The following is a 20730-nucleotide window of genomic DNA, read 5'->3' on the forward strand; positions in this document are numbered from 1 at the left end:
ACCCTGTACAGGGTCGCTATGGGTCGGACCCGACTCGATGGCACTTAACAACAACAACAACATATGGATGTGAAAGCTGGACAGTGCATAAGGAAGATCGTAGAGGAATTGATGCCTTTGAATTGTGGTGTTGGAGGAGAATACTAAAAGTGCCATAGACTGCCAAAAAAACAAATAGATCTGTTTTGGAAGAAGTGCAGCCAGAGTGCTCCTTTGAGGCCAAGATGGCTAAACTTCGTCTCTCATACTCTGGATGTATTGTCAGGAGGGAACAGTAGCTGGAGAAGGATATCATGCTTGGTAAGATGGAGGGTCAGAGAAAAAGAGGAAGACCTCCAATGAGATGGATTGGCCAGGTGGCAGCATTGATGGACTCAAGTGTGGCAGCGGTTGTGAGGTTGGCCCAGGAGCAGACATTGTTTCATTCTGCTGTGCATGGGGTCACTGTGAGTCGGTTCCGACTCGATGGCACCTGACAACAACAACAAGTGTACTGTGAACTGCCAGATGAAGGAACAAATCTGTGTTGTGGAAATACAATCAAAGTTCTACTTAGAGGCAAGGATGCAGAGGTTTCATCTCACATACTTTGGATAAATGGTATTAGTCTCTGGAGAAGGACATATTGCTGTGAAAAAGAGGAAGACCCTCAGTGAGACGGAATGACACAGTGGCTACAACAATGGACTTAAGCATAGAAATGATTAACAGGATGGGATAAAACTGGCCGGTGTTTCATTTTGTTGTGCAAAGTTTTCTTTGACCTGGTGTGCCTAGATGGTACATAAAAACAAAACAACAACAATTAGCTCTTTGTACCAATGATTTTCAATCTTGGTTGCTCGTTGGAAATATCATACTATTAACAAACATACATGCCTGTGTCACAGCTCCAGACTCTAATCTTATTGATGTGGTATGTCTTCTAGGCAGCGATTATTAAGAAGTCCCCAGGTGATTTAATGTGCAGTCTAGTTGAGATTAGCTATTTTAAACCTTACTCATAAAATTTTTCCTATTAAAAAAAAAATAGCTGGGGAGATTTTAAATGCAGAACAAGTTTGTCTAGTTGAATTTGTGATTTTTATAAATAATGTCATAGATCAAAACTCTAAATAACTTGTAAATATAAAATCTAAATAACCTTAGATAAGATAATTAACCTTTCTGTGTAACTGTTTCTGCATGCCCAAATGATATTCTTGGTAATGAACTTGATCTAGTCAAGAAATAACTTCATATATTTTTCAATTTCAGAGAAAGATACAAATGTTTAAACATAGAAGAAAAGTACAAAATGGATTTAGAAACCAAACCAACAACAACTTTAAAACAATGAAGTCATTATATCTATTAGATTGATAATCAGTACCCGTTATTACCCTTTTCCATGATGATACTTGCTTGGAGCTAGTGCTATAAAACTGTGTCACATGGTATACTGATGTGATCCAATATATTTTTTCTTATATTTTTATTCTAAAATTATGGAGTATCACTTTGATATAATGCAAGCAACACATGGCAAGGAGAAAATAAAGCTGTTTGAACAGATAGCAGTAGTCCCAGAGAAGTTTGCTTTAATTGCCAAAATGAAATAATCTTACAAATAATTCAGTAACAAACCCTGCATTTTCAGTAGTTACTATTTAAATCCAAATCACCCTAAAATGGGGTCCTGGCGTGGCACTGTTGGATTAGCACTAGACTACGAATTACAAGTTTGGCAATTCAAACCCACCATCTGCTCCTTGGAAACCCTACACCGGGTCCCCATGAGTCTGAACTGACTTGACAACAGGCAACAGCAATGCGACATATTTCTTGATTTTATAAGGTGTGCAGAATGCTACAATGGAATTCAATCCAATTTTTTAATTGAACCATTTCACTCAATACAGTGAGACAGGTGGTTATTGTTTTGTACTGTCAAGTTGGTTCAGACTCATAGCTACCCTACGTAGGGTTTCCAAGAGGCAGCTGGTGGGTTTGAACCACTAACCTTGCAGTTAGCTGTGCAGTATTATCCTACAGAAACACACCAATTCTAGTGAAACAGGTTGTTGTTGCTTAGTGTCATTGAGTCAGTTTCAATTCAGCTACCATATATAGAGTTTTTGAGGAGCATCTGGTGGGTTTGAACTGCCAACCTTGTGGTTTACAGTCTATTACTGATCCTACAGAGCCACAGGTGATGAAAACTCATCATCAGGCAAAGAGGCAGGCAGGATAGAAGAATGAATGGAAAATTGAATCAAACATTTCTTCCCTGTTAGTATTTCAACATAGTATTTGAGGTCTATAGTGAGAATGTCTGTAGCAAAATGTTTCTGGAGTTGGATCTGGATTTGAATGTTTATTTTGTTACTTAACATCTCTATAAGACTGTAGTCCTGGTATGGCACTATAAGATAACCACTGGACCGAAAGGTTGATTTGTACCACAAGGTTAGCAGTTTGAACTCACCAACTGCTCCTTGTAAACCCTATACAGGATCACTATGATTTGGAACCTACTCAATGGCACACAACAACAACAATAACATTGGAGAAGTTGCTTATACTCTTTGACACTTGTTGTCCTCCTTTATTTAAATGCTTTCAATAATGCTAAGAGTTACTATGATGATTGAGTGTGATCATGGTTTTGAAATCATTAGCCATGAGCTTGGCTATTTCGTCAATAAGTGTTCATTATTTAATTTCCATAATTATACCCAGATCACTTGTACTTTCATAATTTTGGGTCTAAATTTATAAAAGATAAATTTCAAAGTAAAAGTAAACAATTATAACTACCACCCAATAGTTCATCTTCTTTTTTAGCTAATTTGTTTCATTAGTGTGAGACATTAAGCACTTCACTGTTCATCTCTAACGTGGTTGAGAATAAGTAATTAATCTATGTTTATGAAAATGAAATGTGTCCTCAGTCATATGTTGAGGTTTATAATTTTACTATTCACATGGTATTTAATTCACACAATTTTGATGCATTATTGTTGTTGTTGTTAGGTGCCATCAAATCGGTACTGACCCATAGCGACCTTATGCACAGCAGAACGAAACACTGCCCGATACTGGGCCAACCTCACTACTGTTGCCACACTTGAAGCCATCGATGCTGCCACTTGGCCAATCCATCTCGTTGGTGGGCTTCCATTTTTACTCTGACCCTCCACCTTACCAAACATGATATCCTTCTCCAGTGACTGGTCACTCCTGACAATATGTCTGAAGTATGAGAGACAAGTTTGGCCGTCTTGGCCTCTAAGGAGCATTCTGGCTGCACTTCTTGCAAAACGGATCTATTGGTTCTATTGGCAGCCAATGGCACTTTCAAAATTCTCCTCCAACACCGTAACTCAAAAGTATCAATTCTTCTACGGTCTTCCTGATTAACTGTCCAGCTTTTGCATTCATATAAGGTTTTTGAAAATACCATAGCTAGGGTCAGGCATATCTTAGTCCTCAAGCTGACATCTTTGCTCTGAAGCACTTCAAAAAGTTCTTGTGAAGTAGATTTGCCTAATGCAATAACGTCATTTGATTTCTTGACTCCTGCTTCCATAAGTGTTGATAGTTGATCCAAGAAGAATGAAATTCTTGACAACTTCAATCTTTTCTCCGTTGATAAGAATGTTGTTTATTGGTTCAGTGGTGAGGATTTTTGTTTTCTTTATACTGAGATGCAATGCATACTGAAGGCTGTGCTCTTTGATCTTCATCAGTAAATGTTTTAAGCCCTTTTCACTTTCAGCAAGCAAGGTTGTATCATCTGCATATCACAGGTTGTTAATGAGTCTTCCTCCAATCCTCATGCCACGTTTTTCTTCATAAAACCCAGCTTCTCGGATTATTTGCTCAGCATACAGGTTGAGTAAGTATGGTGAAAGAATACACCCTTGTCAGACACCTTTTTAAATTTGAAACCATTCAGTGTTCCCATGTTTTTTTCAAACAACTGCTTCTTGGTCCAGGTACAGATTCCTCATACTTCACAATGTTGTCCATAGCTTGTCATGACCCACACAATCAAAAATCTTTGTGTAGTCAATGAAGCATGAGTAAACTTCTTTTTGATATTCTCTGCTTTCAGCCAAGATCCATGGGACATCAGCAATGATTTCCCTCATTCCACGGCCTCTTCTGAATCTTGCTTGAAACTCTGTAAGTTCTCTGTCAATGTATGATTGTAGCCATGTCTGTATTACCTTTAGCAAAGCTTTACTCACATGGGATATCATAGAGATTGCCCGATGATTTCCGCATTCTGTTGGGTCACCTCTCTTTGGAATTAGCACGATTCTAATCAGTTGTTCTAATCAGTTGGTCAGATAGTTGTCTGGCAGAGGTGAGTGAGCGCCTCCTGTGCCGCCTCACTTTCTTGAAAGATTTCTATTTTTATTCCATCAATTCCTGGTGCCTTGTTCTTTGCCAATTTCTTCAATGCAACTTGGACTTCCTCCTTCAGTATCATTGGTTTTTTTTTTTTTTGTTTTTTTTTTTTAACAATATGCATTTATTCCTTAACTTAAAAACAACTCTTAATTTAACTTGTCCTCCAAAAGTTCATTAAAGCTGGTGACTATTTTCCTTACGTTTCTCATGCTCAAGAGAAAGCCAACATTCAGCCCTTAATTTGAAAAATAAACAAATTACAAAGAGGTGGGATGAGGGAAAGGTGAGCTTTACTTCAGACAAGATTCCACTGGTTCTGTTCCATTGTTAAAAAGCCTCCACAAGGGCATTCTTCCCAATGCATCTTCTGATGGATGCCAAGAGCTGATAGGATTCTATTTACAAGTTCAAACAATGAACATTTCTAGGTTATTGGTAGATTCTCCGAGGCTCCTGGAGCAGCACTACACCACTGTCTGTCATTGCTTCCTGCAGTTGTTTGATCGAATCTGAGGCTGCCTCCCAAGGGGTGGGTTGATAGATCATGAGGTTAATTCCTCCCTGTAAGCATCGCTCTGCCAGCACCCTTCCTACACTCTCACAAGCCACCACATTTCTGGTGCTATATAGGTGCTTTTTGATAGCCCATTCACGAGTGGATGCCGAAACCACAATCTGGCCACTTAGATGTTCAACAAATGATTCTGTATGATGCTGAGTCCTTATGACTCGTAACCTGTGCCAAAACTCCTGAGAGGGAGAGGGCCACACCGTCTTCCAGCCCCGTTCTGTCCTGGCGACTGCCAAGAGCTCCAGATTCTGAGGGTTCCAGTTGGTGAATTTGGGGGCCACGCCTTCATTATCCACAGGGTCCACTTCAGGCTTCGCCGTCAGCTTGGCACAGTTAGAGAGGGCAGCAGCCCCGAACTCGGGGTTTCTGTAAATGGATAGCAGTGCCCAGAACCTCGACCGAAGCTCCATCACCGAGGGGAGCCTCAGGCTAAACCTTGTCTCCACCTGCTCCCCGAAGATGCTTTAGCAGCCCACAGGCACTGCCGTATTGACTCAGTATCATTGGCTCTTGATCATATGCTACCTCTTGAAAAGGTTGAACATGAAGCATTTCTTGTCTGTACAGTGACTCTGTGTATTCCTTCCATCTTCTCTTGATACTTTCTACATCATTCAATAATTTGTTCAGAGAATAATTCAATAACGAAAACCGAGGTTTTAATTTTTTCTTGAGTTCCCTCAGCTTAAGAAATGCTGAGCATGTCCTTCCTTTTTGTTTTTTTGATTCCAGATCTTTGCACATTTTGTTGTAATATTTGACTTTATTTTCTGAAGCTGATATTTGAAATTTTCTGTTCAGCTCTTGTACCTCCTCATTTCTTCCATTTGCTTTAGCATATCTGTGCAGAAGAGCAGGTTTCAATCTGTCTTCTGACATCCATTTTGACCTTTTCCTTCTTTCTTGTCTTCTTAATGACTTCTGGCTTTCTTCATGTATGATGTTCTTGATGTCATCCCACAACTCTTCTTGTCTTCGGTCTTTAGTGTTTAATGTATCAAATCTGTTCTTCAGATGATCTCTAAATTAAGGTGGAATATATTCAAGGCCATATTTTGGCTCTCGTGGACTTGTTTTCATTTTCTTCAGCTTCAGTTTGAATTTGCGTATGAGTAATTGATGATCTGTTCCACGGTCTGCCCCTGACTTTGTTTTCACTGATGATATGGAGCTTTTCCATCATCTCTTTCCACAGATGTAGTCAATTTGATTTCTACATATTCCATCTGGTGAGGTCCATGTGAATAGTCATCTCTTATGCTATCTAAAGAAGGTGTTTGAAGTGAACAAATCATTGATTTTGCAGAATTCTATCATGAGTTCTTCAATTTGCCATTCCCAGCATAGTAAACCATGAGGGTGTCAAATTCAAAATGGCCAATACCAGTCCATTTCAGCTCACTAATGCCTAAGATGGAGTCAAGGTGTGGCACTGTGGGTTAATGCACCAGCCTGTAAAGCCATTTGAACTGCACGGTTGGCAGTTCAAGCTCACCAGCTGCTTCTCGGAAATCCTATACAGGGTCGCTATGTGTCAGGATCGACTCAAGGGCACCTCACAACAACATTGCCTAAGATATCAATGTTTTTGCATTCTATTTCATTTTTGACAACTTCTAATTTTCCCAGATTCATACTTTGTACGTTCCGTATTCTGATATAGAATGGATGCTTACAGATGTTTCTCTTCATTTTGAGTTGTGCCCCAACAGCACATGAAGGTCCCATGGACTTTTCTCCCACAGACTTTACTCCATTCACGTCATCACAGTCAACTCTGTTTGAGGAGGCAGCTCTTCCCCAGTCTCATTTGAATGCCTTCCAACCCGAGGGGCTCATTTTCTGGCATTATATCTGACAGTGATTCTCTGCTATTCATAAGGTTTTCAGTGACTAAATATTCGGAAGTAGTTTGTCACTCCTTCTTCCTAGTTTGTCTTTGTCTGGAAGCTCATCTGGAACCTGTCCACCATTGGTGACCCTTCTGGTATTTAAAATACTGATGGCATAACTTTCAGAATCACAACAACTCACAAGCCACCACAGTATGACAAACTGACAGATGAATGTTGGTTTTGATGCATTGGACCCTGCTTTTTCCAAATGTTTCAAATCTCAAGAACCTTGTTATGATCAGAGAATTTGTTAGAAAGGTAGAATCTCAGGTCTATTTCCAGACCTACTAAATAATTTCCATTTATAAAAATTTCCAAGTGGTTTATATGTATACATGTTAAAGTGTGATAATAGACTTTCAATAAATATCATTCATAAATTTTTGAAAATAGTAGGTTAGAATTCTCAATATTTTCTTATTGTATGTGTTCTGATTTTACCAAATCTGCTTATTAGTTGGATTGGTTGTAAAAAGCACAAAATCATATGTAAATGATATCTATCTATGTATCTTCTAGCTAGCTATCATCTATCTGACTATATACCAACATTTACAGGGTCATTTAATGGCAGTGAGAACGTCAGCAAGTCCCTAAAAATTTATATGATTCATTGCTTTATCACCTGTAAAGAGAAGAGCTAGTTAGTATTTTTTCTTGGTGTTCCATGAAATTATGCTTAGAAGATCCAGTAAGGATCCCTGGTGGTGCTTTGGCCTAAGCATTGGGTTGCTGACCTCAGAGTAAGCAGTTCAAACCCACCAGTTGCTCTGTGGGAGGAAAATTAGGCTGTCTGCTCCTGTAAAGATTTACAATCTACTCTGTTCCCACATACGGTTACAGTGAGTTGAAATCATCTAGAGGGCAGTGGGGTTGATTGGCTGGATGGTTAATAAAGAATCCAATGAGATGGCATTTTATTCATTTTCAAGTCAGACACATGTAAATCATTATAATAATCAATGAATTTCTGAGTGAAAAACAAAGTCAGGATTTAAAAAGTGGAATTGATCATAGATATATTATGATCAAGCACTTAATAGGGAAGAACATAGATGTCAACCTCACAACTGGATTAATAACCACTCATTTTACTGCATCAAGCAGAAATGGAGGGATGGGTTAGAGTGGGAGTATCTTAAATGCAAGACTAATATGGATATTTTATTTGACAATTTATGTTGACTTTGCTTTTAGTGTTCTAATCAATTGTTTTGTCATTAGACTACAAATGAAAACCAGACTTAAAAACAACATAAAACAAGACAGAATGCTGAGTTTTCATCAGCACTTGCTTTCAATTCTTTCCTAGAATTCTGTTCAGTTAATAACTGGATTAAGGTCTAAGAAAATGTCATATGCAGGAATCAAGCATGGCTGTCCGTATATTGTGAGGAATACATTCACGGAAGCCAATGGTGCAAACTCTGGTTCTTTCCATTACAGATAAAAAAACTTGTGGACCTCATGAATTCCAGTGCAAAAACAACAACTGTATTCCAGATCACTGGCGCTGTGATAGTCAAAATGATTGCAGTGATAATTCAGACGAAGAAAATTGTAGTAAGTAACTTTTGCCTGAAAGTGGTGTGCGCTTCACAGTACGATGCCTTATTCTCAGTGTAATTGAGGTATAAATTCCAACCTATCTCTTTGACAGCACAAAATTTTATACATGTATTCACATTTGGGTAAGGATGTTCAGACTACATTGACCTGAATCTCAAATAGAATTATTGAAATGTTCATACTAGGAGTGATTTTCTTACCATTATCAAAATTAGTATGAGAGCATCATTGCAATCCATTAATATGCAATGGAGGAAGCAAGTTGATACAATGAGCTGAATGATGTAAAGAGTACAAAGCATATCATCCTTTAATGGATGGTATTCATTTCATTTCAGTCTCAAATCCATTTATACTACAAATTCACCCATGAGTGTCTTTCAGTGAAACAGCATTTATTGCCTCTGGAGTGAATAATTGTTCTGTTTGTTGCTACTGTTGTTGCTATTTGTGTGTGTGTGTGTGCTTGGTTTTGACTGCTATGTTTTACTTTGTTTTCCACCTAAGGGAAACAATTAATTGACCAAGCAGTTCCAAAACTTCTAGTATTCCTTAATCAATAAGGAAACAAAGTCAGAAGACATACTTTTCATTTCCTCTCAAACATATATTGCAAGAGCCACAAAAACTCACAACAGCACATGCAATGTTGGCTATAATTCAACATGCAGAGCCCAAGCAAGAAGGATGATTTGTGAAGATCCACAGGAGTGAAACCTGAAGTGTTGCCCGAGAAGCTTGTATCTTTCAGCCCAACATTCACAACGGCCCCTTACTCATTGACCCTGAAGATCACTAACCTCTGTCAAATTCAAGTTCAAGCATCTCCTTCCAGCTCATATTCCACTCCCATACATGTATGGTGGTTATTCCATCACCAGAAATCCAAATAGTTTACAGGTATTTCTACTAGGCTCAAATTTGATATAAAAAGTTCCCACTGCTGTTGAAGAACTCCTGATCAATTAATTTTGATATAGTAGCACTGAGTGTGCCACCTTCTCCCTATGCGTCCTGAGTCATTCTATATTTTGCCTATAGAATTCGTCAGTATTGCAAGATGAGACTTGATTTTTTTTTTCCCCCTTCAGTTCTTTCAGCTTGATAAATGCTGACTGTCTTCTTCTCTTGGTTTTCTAAGTCCAGCCCTTTATATATATGTCATTATATAATACTTTACTTTGTTTTCTTGAGCCACACTTTTAAATCTTTGATTTTATTATTTTATTCATCATGTCTTCCTTTCGCTTTAGATACTCTATGGAGGAATATCTTCTAATATCCATTTTAGTCTTTTTTTTTTTTTCTTCCTATCTTTTTAATAACCTTTTGTTTGCTTCATGTTTCATGCCCTTGATGTCATTCCCAAAACACTCATGGTTTTAGTGATCAGTGTTCAATATAGCAAATATATTCCTGAGATAGTCCCAAAACTCAAGTTGGATAGAATCACAATTGTGTTTTTATTCTCATGGACATTTAAAAATTTTGTTTCCTTTCAATTTGAATTTGCATATAAGCATTTGATGATCTGTTCTACAATGTGCACATTGCCTTATTCTGACTGATGATATTGAGTATGTTCATCATTTGTTTTCACAGACATAGTATATTTGACTCCTATGTATTCCATCTGGTAAGGTCCATGTGTATGTTGTTGTTGTCATTAGGTACCGTCAAGTCAGTTCTGACCCATAGCAACCCTGTATAGGGTTTCCAAGGACCAGCTGGTAGGTTTAAACTGTCAACTTTACTACCTTTATATTGTTGAAATAAAGGTATTTGCAGTGAATAAGCTATTGGTCTTGCAAAAATATGTCATGCAATCTCTAGTGTCATTTCTATCACCAGGTCATATATTCCAAATACCAATCCTTCTTTGTTTCCAGTTTTTCATTTCAATCACCAGTAATTACCAACACCTCTTGATTGCATGTTTAATCAATTTCAAACTTCAAAAGTTGGCAAAAAATCTTCAATTTCTTCTTCTTTTACAGTAGTGGTTAGTGTATTAATTTGAATAATAGTCATATTAACTGGTCTGTATTGTATAGATATTACCCTATAGCTGAAAGCGTTGTATTTCAGGATAGACCTTGAAATACTCTTTTGGATGATCAATTAGTTTTCCCAGCATAGTAAGTCATGTGATTGTATGATCACAATGGCCATTCAGTTCTTAATGCCTAGGACGTCAAATTTAGGAAACCTATAAGGAACTCTGGTAGTGTAGTGGTTACAAATCAGGCTGTGAGCCTTAAGGTCAGCAGTTTGAAATTACCAGCCGCTGCGCCACGAGAGAAAGATGAGGCTTTCTACTCCCATAAAGATTTACAGCCTTGGAAACCCTGTACAGGGTCGCTATGGGTTGGAACTGACTCGATGGCACTTAACAATAACAACATATGAAGTGTAGCTATGAGTCGGAACCGACTCCAAGGCATATCACCACCACCACCACTATTTACTTTTTTGTAACTTCTAGTTTTTCTAGATTCATACTTCATACAATCTACTGTTGTTGCTAAGTGTCGAGTCAGTTCTGACTCATAGCGATCCTGTATAGAATTTCCAAGGTGCAGCTGGTGGGCTTGAACCACCAACATTGAGGTACAAACTGACCTGTAATGCAGTGCTTATCTTACAGTGCCACAACAGGACTCCTCAAAAAAATCTATGTTCCAATTATTAATGGCTATTTACAGCTCTTTCTCCTCATTTTGATTTGTGTGACACCAGTGAGAGAAGGTCCTGAAAGTATTACTCCATTGATGTCATTTAGGTCAACTCTAAAAAGCCATCCTTCTCCAGTCATGTTGAGTGCTTTCTAACCCGAGGCACTCACCTCCTGACACCATAATAGACAGTGTTCTGATGCCATCTGTACGATTCTCACTAGTCAATATTTTTTTCAGAAGTAGACTGCCTTTTTTCCTTCCTAGTGTCTCTTAGTCTGGAATCTATGCTGAAAAGTCTCCGCCATTGGTGACCCTGCTAATATTTAAAATGTCATTGGCATAGCTTCTAGCATCATAGTACTATTCAAGCCACTACAATATGACAAAATGACAATTTGTGGTCTATATAAGGAGCTCTGGTAGCGTAGTGGTTACGAATCGGGCTGCGAACCTTAAGGTCAGCGGTTCGAAACTACCAGCCGCTCCGCGGGAGAAAGATGAGGCTTTCTACTCCCGTAAAGATTTACACCCTCGGAAACCCTGTACAGGGTCGCTATGGGTCGGAACCGACTCGATGGCACTTAACAAACAACAACAACAACATCTATATATATGCTCTATTGAAACATTCATTTAGTAGATTCAGCTTAATAAAAAGCCACTTGAAAAGTTGGTTTACAAAATGTCAGCTCCTGTTTTGAATGGTTTTCCAAATTTAATCTAGTTTCTGAGAAGTAGGTACATAAAACATGATATCTTTGTATTCTTGTATTATAGAATACTCTTGATATAAAAGAATTTATAACACCATTTCACATAGATATTTACCACATGATCCTAGTTTTTGTAAAGGTTTAGAATATGACAAAGACTCATCAGACTGTTACTATACAATTTAAACAACAACAAACACCCCCCCCCACACACACACACACACTCAACTTTATATAGTAGATTCTCAGATTCTATCTAGATGAAAGACATACATGATAGGAAAGATTTAGTAGAGAGAGAAGAGTAAAGATAAAAAAAGATTCAATTATTTATATATTCAAAAAATGTTTTTAGCATGTCACAGCCTAAATATGCAGATGACTACTTTCTTAGTTGTTGACATTTTAATGTTAATAATCAAATGATTCTTGCATGGAAATATCCTATCTCTGAAGGATATTGAGAATGAGAGGTGAAAATGGAGGTTTAAATCTTGAAGAACACGTATTCAAATGGTAATTGAAATTATGTGAGAAGTTAGGCTCCTTCTAAAATAAGTAAAGCCTGAGAAGAAGGAAGAGTTCAGATAGGTTTCTGACTGCTGGCTTTCTTAAGTGGCTGAGTATCATTGTGCTGGCATTTCCTAAAAGGCAGTCTTAGTACAAGAAAGCAAGGAGAAAGAATATTGCCTCTCACTTGTCACTGTGGAAACTTAGCAATAAATTGGTGTAACCACAAAGCTCTTACAAAAAACAAGGAAAGTGGCTGCAACATTACAGCATAAAATGCTCAATTATGTGACTAGTTCTTTTTAGTTATTATTCATTCTGACCTCATTGTCTAAGACAATGATAAAGTTGCAGAGTAGAGATGACAGTAACCAGTAATGAAGCATTTCTGGAAAATTAGAAGGCATATGCAGAACAAGGAGATGAGGCTATTAAACATGTAAGAATACGTAGTAAGAAGGATCATGTATGTAGATAATTGAGTCATGTTTAAAAATCTCATTTTGCATAGCTCAGAAGATATGAGAAACTTTAGACCTTGAAAATGCTTAAGTTGTTGTTGTTGTTAGGTACCATCAAGTTGGTACTGACCCATAGCGACCATATGCAGAACAAAACACTGCCTGATCCTGAGCCAACCTCACTACTGTTGCCATGATTGAGTCCATCGATGCTGCCACTTGGCTAGTATCTGATTGGGGGGTCTTCCTCTTTTTCTCTGACCCTCCACTTACCAAACTTGATCTCCTTCTCCAGTGACTGGGCCCTCCTGACAATATGTCTGAAGTATGAGAGACAAGTTTGGCCATCCTGGTCTTCAAGGAGCATTCTGGCTGCACTTCTATCAAAATGGATCTATTGGTTCTCTTGGCAGCCCATGACACTTTCAACTTTCTCCTCCAACACCATAACTCAAAAGCATCAATTCTTCTACGGTCTTCTTTATTCACTGTCCAGCTTTTGCATGCATATGAGGTTATTGAAAATACCATGCCTTGGGTCAAGCACACCTTAATCCTCAAGCTGACATCTTTGCTCTTCAACACTTTAAAAAGGTCTTGTGCACCAGATTTGCCTAATGGAATGTCTTTTGATTTCTTGATTATTGTTTCCATGAGTGTTGATAGTTGATCCAGGAAGAACGAAGTCCTTGATGACTTCAATCTTTTTTCAGTTGATAAGTATGTTGTTTATTGGTCTGGTGGTGAGGATTTCTGTTTTCTTTACATTGAGATATAATCCATACCAAAGGCTATGCTCTTAATGTATCAAATCTGTTCTTCGTATGATCTCTAAATTCCGGTGGGGTATATTCAAGGTCACATTCTGGCTCTCATGGACTTGTTTTCATTTTTGTCAGCTTCAGTTTGAATTTGCATATGTGTAATTGATGGTCTAAGAAGCTTTGGTAGCATAGTGGTTACAAACCGGGCTGCGAATCTTAAGGCCAGCAGTTCAAAACTACCCACCTCTCGCAGGACAGAGATGAAACTTTCTGCTCCCGTAAAGATTTACAGCTTCGGAAACCCTCTACAGGGTCGCTGTGGGTTGGAACCGACTCGACAGCACTTTGCATGAACAAGAATTGATGATCTGTTCCACAGTTTGCCCCTGACTTTGTTTTCACTGATGATATGAAGCTTTTCCAACCTCTCTTTCCACAGATGTAGTCAATTTGATTTCCATATGTTGAGGTCCATGTGTATAGTCATCTCTTATGCTGTCTAAAGAAGGTAGTTGAAATGAACAAGTCATTGTTTTTGCAGAATTCTATTATGCATTCTCCAGCATCATTTTTATCATCAAGGCCATATTTTACAACCTTTGAATTCCAATCACCAGTAATGAGCAATACATCTTGACTGCATGTTTGATCAATTTCAGATAGAAGAAGTTGGTAGAATTCTTCTATTTCATCCTCACTGGCTTTAGTGGATGGTGCATACATTTGAATAATAGTGGTATTAACTTGGCTTCCCTGTTGTTGTTGTTGTTGTTAAGTGCCATCGAGTCAGGTCCGACCCATAGCGACCCTGTACAGGGCTTCCCTGTAGGCACATGGATATTAGCCTATCATAGACAGCATTGTGCCTCATGACTGATCTGGATATTTTCTTTTTAGAATGAATGCAACACTATTCCTCTTCAACTTGACATTTCCAGCATAGTGAACCATGTGGGTGTCAGATTCAAAATGACCAATACCAGTTCATTTCAGGTCACTAATGTCTAAGATATCAATGTTTATTCATTCCATTTCATTTTTGCCAACTTCCAATTTTCCCTGATTCATACTTCATACATTCTATGTTCTGATTTTCAATGGATGTTTACAGCTGTTTTTCATCATTTTCAGTTGTGCCCCATCAACAAATGAAGGTCCTAGGGATTTTTCTCCCACAGACTTTACTCCATTCTCGTCATCATGATCAACTCTACTTTGAGGAGGCAGTTCTTCCCCAGTCTCATATTGAGTGCCTTCCAACCTGAGGGGCACTTTTCCAGCACTATATCTGACAGTGTTTCTCTGCTATTCATAAGGTTTTCAGTGACTAAATATTCGGAAGTAGTTCTTCACTCCTTCATCCTAGTCTGTCTTCATCTGTAAGCTCATCTGAAACCTGTCCACCATGGGTGACCCTGCTGATATTTAAAATACTGGTGGCATATCTTTCAGAATCATGCAACTCACAAGTCACCATAGTAGACAAACTGACAGACAAGTGGTGGTGTTTGGTTTTAAGTGGAAACTGTTGCTTTAAATTTCATAAGTTGTACATAGGCAAAAATTGAGTCAAGTGGTGGTGTTTGGTTTTAAGTGGAAACTGTTGCTTTAAATTTCATAAGTTGTACATAGGCAAAAATTGAGTCAATGAAGAATGAGAAAATAATACAGTATATATGGGCAGAACCAGAGGATTAGTCACAGCAAAGCCAGCCTTAGAAAATAATATTGTAATTATATTAAAATGTTATCCACAAGATATTTACAGTTTCTTAATTTTTAAAAAACTATTCCAGTGATACACTTTTGATAGCATTGGTATACTGGTGCCATGCTTTCTAAATATTAGTCAGTTGTATGCAGATTGGTTTATATGTAGCAGATATTATTAGCTATTACTAAGCAGTGCAATGATGGTAAATGAACCTCACAAATTATAAAACAGCAAATGATAGTAAATGAACATTAAAAGTTTTAATTCCAGCAATCCTTTTGAAGCTCCTTCATATATGTGTGTGTGTGCATGTGTGTGTACCAAGGAATCTTGGTGTGGCATTGTAGTATAAGCACTAGATTGCTAACTGCAAGGTTGGAATTCAAACCTATCAGTTGCTCCTAGGAAACCAAGTGTCTATGAATTGGAACCAACTTGATGACACTAACAACAGCAGTCATCATTGGGACTCCGATTGTAGTGCTGTGGGTTAATGTGCTGGACTGCATGGTCCATTTGAACCACAAGTTTGGCGGTTCAAGTTCTCCAGTCACTCTTTGAAAACCCTATACAGAATTGCTATGGGTTAGAACGGACTCAATGACATTTATCAACTACAATATGTTATGGTGGCTGTGGAGTGGATTCTGACTCAGCAACTATGCATAAGGTTTCTGAGTCTTGTCATCCTTTTGGGAGCAGAAACTTCATCTTTTTCACATGGAATGGCTGGTAGTTTCAAACTGCTGACCTTGAGGTTAGCAGCCACACTTGTTTGTGTGTGTGTGTGTGTGTGTGTGTGTGTGTGTGTATATATATATAGTTGTATACCATGGAGTCGATTCTGACTCATAGCAAGCTTGCACCAAGTTTCAGAGGCTGTAAATCTTTATAGGAGCAGAAAGTCTCATCTTTCTCCTGAAGAAAGGCTGGTAGTTTTAACTGCTGACCTAGAGGTTAGCAGCCAGACTTGTAACCACTTTGCTACAAGAGTTCCATATACATATGATAATTTGTTTTCATTTCACTATCTGCTGATCATTTCTTTTTATATAGGGATATTTTGTTTCAGCAAGGATTTCTGCTTTTAAAAACAATAAATGTTCATTATAATTGAAGTTATTTTATTATCTCAATAAAGCTTTGGAAATATTTGAGAAATTAAACGCAAAGGTGTTTGATTGTATGGATCATGACAAGCTATGGACAACATTGCAAAGTATTAGTATTCCAGAACACTTAATTGTGCTCATGAGGAATCTGTACCTCGACCAAGAAGCAGTTGTTTGAACAGAACATGGGAACACTGAATGTTTTAAAATTAAGAAAGGTGTGCGACAAAGTTGTATTTTTTCACCATACTATTCAAACTTTACGCTGAGCAAATAATCCGAAAAGCTGGGTTATATGAAGAAAAACGTGGCATCAGGATTGGCGGAAGACTCGTTAATAACCTGTGAAATGCAGATGATACAACCTTGTTTGTGAAAGTGAAGAGGACTAAAACCATTTACTGATGAAGATCAAAGAGCATAGCCTTTGGTGTAGATTATATCTCAATGTAAAGAAAACAGCAATCCTCACCACTGGACCAATAAACAACATTCTCATCAATGGAGAAAAGATTGAAGTTGTCAATGACTTCAGTTCTTTTTGGATCAACTTTCAACACTCATGGAAGCAGATATCAAGAGATTAAACAACGTATTGCATTAAGCAAATCTGCTGCACAAGACCTTTTTTAACGTGTTGAAGAGCAAAGATGTCAGCTTGAGGACTGAGGTGCGCCTGAGCCAAGCCATGGTATTTTCAATAACCTCATATGCATGTGAAAGCTGGACAGTGAATAAGGAAGACCTTAGAAGAATTAATGCCCTTGAGTTGCGGTGTTGGAGAAGAATATGAAAGTGTCATGGGCTGCCAAAAGAACCAATAGATCCATTTTGGAAGAAGTGCAGCCAGAGTGCTCCTTAGAAGCCAAGATGGCCAAACTTTGTCTCTCATACTTTGAACATATTGTCCGGAGGGAACAATTGCTGGAGAAAGATATCATGTTTGGTAAGGTGGAGGGTCAGAGGAAAAGAGGAAGACCCCAACGAGATAGACTGGCCAAGTGGCAGCATCAGTGGACTCAAGTGTGGCAACAGTAGTGAGGTTGGCCCAGGATCAAGTAGTGTTTCATTCTGCTGTGCATCGGCATGGGTTGCTATGGGTTGGTATCGACTAGATGGCACCTAACAACAACAACAATCATCTTTATGAAAAGCATAATAGATGATATATGTGCCTTCTAAATAATTGATATGCAAAACAAAATGTTTTAAGGTCAGTGGCCCAAACCCACTACCTGCTCCTTGGAAACCCTGTACAGGGTTGCTATGAATCTGAACAGCTCAATGACACTTAACAACAACAACAATCTAATAGGTTTAAAAATATCAAGCAATTTGATCAAATACAGGTATGCATCACTTTATGTCCACAGTACATCCTGTGTTATAGAATACTACATGATTTGGATGTTGTGTGAATACCTTATTGTATAGAAAGGCACACAGAATGGTATCCAGGCAACCCTGTCCCCATACCACCACAGCTACACTTAAGTATTGCATGAAATTGTTGGCTACACTATGGTTACTCCTCTTTTGTTGTTATTGTTAAGTGCCTTCGAGTCAGTTCAGACTCATAGTGACCCTGTTTATGATTTCTCAGGGGCAGCTGGAAGGTTCTCTGTCTAGTGCTGATCCTGCAACCCCACATCAGGATTATCCAGTCTAAGAGCAACGTGCCTGGTCCTTGCCCTTCTGCTGAATTGCATACTTGCTGTCCAGCAGCACTACAACTGCTTGCTCTCTTCCCTTTCTCTCTCTTTGTGACTTTGCTTTTGCCAGGATGACTGCCCAATGACCCTCACCATGGAAGGAGCAGTGATGGGTCAAGCACCTAGGGCAACTGGGGCAGTGACATCAGCAGAGCACCCCATCAGTGGCTCTATCACCATCTCTGAAGTCCCTTACTGAGGCTAAGCCAGTGTGCAGACAGCCTTGGATGAACAATGGGACCCCTTCCCTGCTCCCACAGGATTGAGGCAGATATGGACCCTGAGAAATAGATCCATACTTAAAAAAGCAGTCCGCTTTATGTCCAGTTCTTGCATTGGAATTTCCAAACCTTTATCACAACTCTTATAATAATATTGTTGAGGGCTGGTGGTGCTGTAGGATAAGCACTGGACTGCTTACCACAAGGGCTGTGGGTGGAATCTACTAGCTGAATTGTTAAGAGGGAAAAAGATGGGGCTTTCTGCTCTGGGAAAAATTAACAGCCCCGGAAGCCCAACACAGGCTCCTACAAATTGGAACAGTGGCATTAATAACAATATCAAAACCTAAAGGGACCACAGAGCTATATACGGCTGGACATTGTCCAAACGGGCATTAATTGAGGCATACCTAGGCGACATATGTTATGCACAAGACTGCAACTACAAGATCCATGGTTTGAATCTGCCATCCACTTTACAGAAGAAAATAGACTTTTTGCTCCCATAAGATATAAATACTCTGAAACCCTGTATGGGGTCACTATGAGTCGGAATTGACTCAACAGCATTTAACCACCACAATAACCTAAAGTTTATATAGAAAGACAAGCTGCTCTGCCCTATTTGAATTTCTAGCACTTTCAAACTGAATTCATATCAGTTGACTATTCATATAGGATATTAGTTATACTAACTGTAGTCAGAAAATTTATTCTCAGATGCTTATACCCACATTCATACCATTCATACAATATTTGAATTTATCTTTAAGAGTTTATGATAATGGCTCTTTAATTTATCATTAAAGAGTTCATCATAAAATACCATACAGTGGGTGACTTTAAATTATAGAAATGTGTTATCTGAATCCTGGTTAGGTCTTTCAATTTAGGATATTAGAAAGACCATGCTGTGTCCATGTGTTCTAAAGAAAGATACACCATTGGTTCTTTAAGCTTATGGTTTCTTGGCATTCATTGGCCTTTAGATTCATTTTCACTTGCTAATTATCTTCTAACTATGTCATTTTTGGTTATGTGTCTATTCTCAACTTTCATAAGACACCACTCAGAATGGATTAGATACATCATACTCTGCTCTCTTTCATTTAACTGGTAATGTTTTCAATGAAAAACCCTATTTCCAGAAACAAGATCAAATTCAAAGGTATAGGTGTTAGGAAACAAAATTAGACTTCCAAAATATGGCCTGCAAAAGTTTCTAAAATGCTGCTCATTACATCTAGAGGGAATGTGTGAGAAAATTGGCTGATTGTTAATGTTCAGAATTCCTCCTATCTAGTGCCGCAGGTAATGTAGGAGGAAGTTAATTTTGAAATAAATTGTAGAAATACTAGTGAAAGTTTCATAATCACTTTTTTTTTGAACATGGGTTTACTTCAAATTATTATTTTTATAAGAAATATGTTGTCATCACAATGCCTAAAAATTGACCTTTAATCTGAGGGAATTAAAAATAAACTGAACAATAAGAGGGAAAAAAAATCCCTTGGTTCCTCCTCTTTTGATTAAATAGCATTTTCTGCAAATGAGGTTTTCTCTTTGATATCCAGTGGTAAAGGAAACTGAGATATATAACTGAGGGGTTAAAAACACTAGCTACACCTTCTTTATGACATTTGTAAATGTGTAAATTATTCATGATTAATTTTCAGAAGTAGGTTTGCTGACATTTTAAGAAACATGGTAGAAACATGCTGAATTCTTATTTGTATTGGAAGCACTTATTCCTCCTAAATCACTCAGACGCTGGACTTTTATATTGAAATAGAAAAAATAACAATGTGTCTTAGTTTCAAAGGCTGTCATAACAAAATACCACCAAGTAGATGGATTTAAAAGAGAGAAATTTATTGTTTCCTAGTTCTTGAGGTGAAAATTTCAAAGCAGGGTATCAGCCATGTTGATTCCTCCTGAGAGCTTCTTGTCTAGTTTCTGGGAAGGTCAGCAATCCTTCGCATATCTATGCTGTTTATAGATCTATCAGCTTCCATTGTCACATGGTATCTGCCTTTACATGGTGTATGGCTGTACTTCTGTGTCTGTTCACTTTTATAAGAACTCACTCTATTCTAGTATGATCTTGTTAGTTTATCGAAAAATCAAATCCATTTTCAAAAAAGTTACATTCATAAGTATAGGGGATGAGGATGCCAACATACCTTTTGCAGGGGATACAATTCAATCCATAAGACAGGGGTAAAACAAAGTCTCCATAGAACAAGTATTATGTGAAACTATTGAGCAAATGATTCCAACAATTTAATATATAACATTTATTATCTGACAGTAACATTTCCAGCCCCCACTTAGTAAAATGTATCAAAGCTTATAGAAATTGTGATGCCCATGTATTGCTATTATCAGATAATACACAGTTGTATATAT

The 20730-nt window shown here is 38.0% G+C and overlaps 1 protein-coding gene and 1 pseudogene across 1 annotated transcript in view; one reads left to right on the forward strand and one right to left on the reverse strand.

Moving 5' to 3' along the window:
• LRP1B (low density lipoprotein receptor-related protein 1B) overlaps positions 1 to 20730 on the forward strand; it is a 2342762-nt gene that overhangs the window by 2104749 nt on the left and 217283 nt on the right. Inside the window, exon 67 of the mRNA XM_006834597.1 lies at positions 8314 to 8430. Coding sequence (XP_006834660.1) covers positions 8314 to 8430 — 117 coding nt within the window. The remainder of the gene's footprint in view (positions 1 to 8313; positions 8431 to 20730) is intronic.
• Positions 4831 to 5382, reverse strand: LOC102821993 (annotated as a pseudogene).

This window comes from Chrysochloris asiatica, unplaced genomic scaffold, assembly GCF_000296735.1.
Source record: "Chrysochloris asiatica unplaced genomic scaffold, ChrAsi1.0 scaffold00012, whole genome shotgun sequence".
In the NCBI taxonomy this organism is placed as follows: domain Eukaryota; kingdom Metazoa; phylum Chordata; class Mammalia; order Afrosoricida; family Chrysochloridae; genus Chrysochloris; species Chrysochloris asiatica.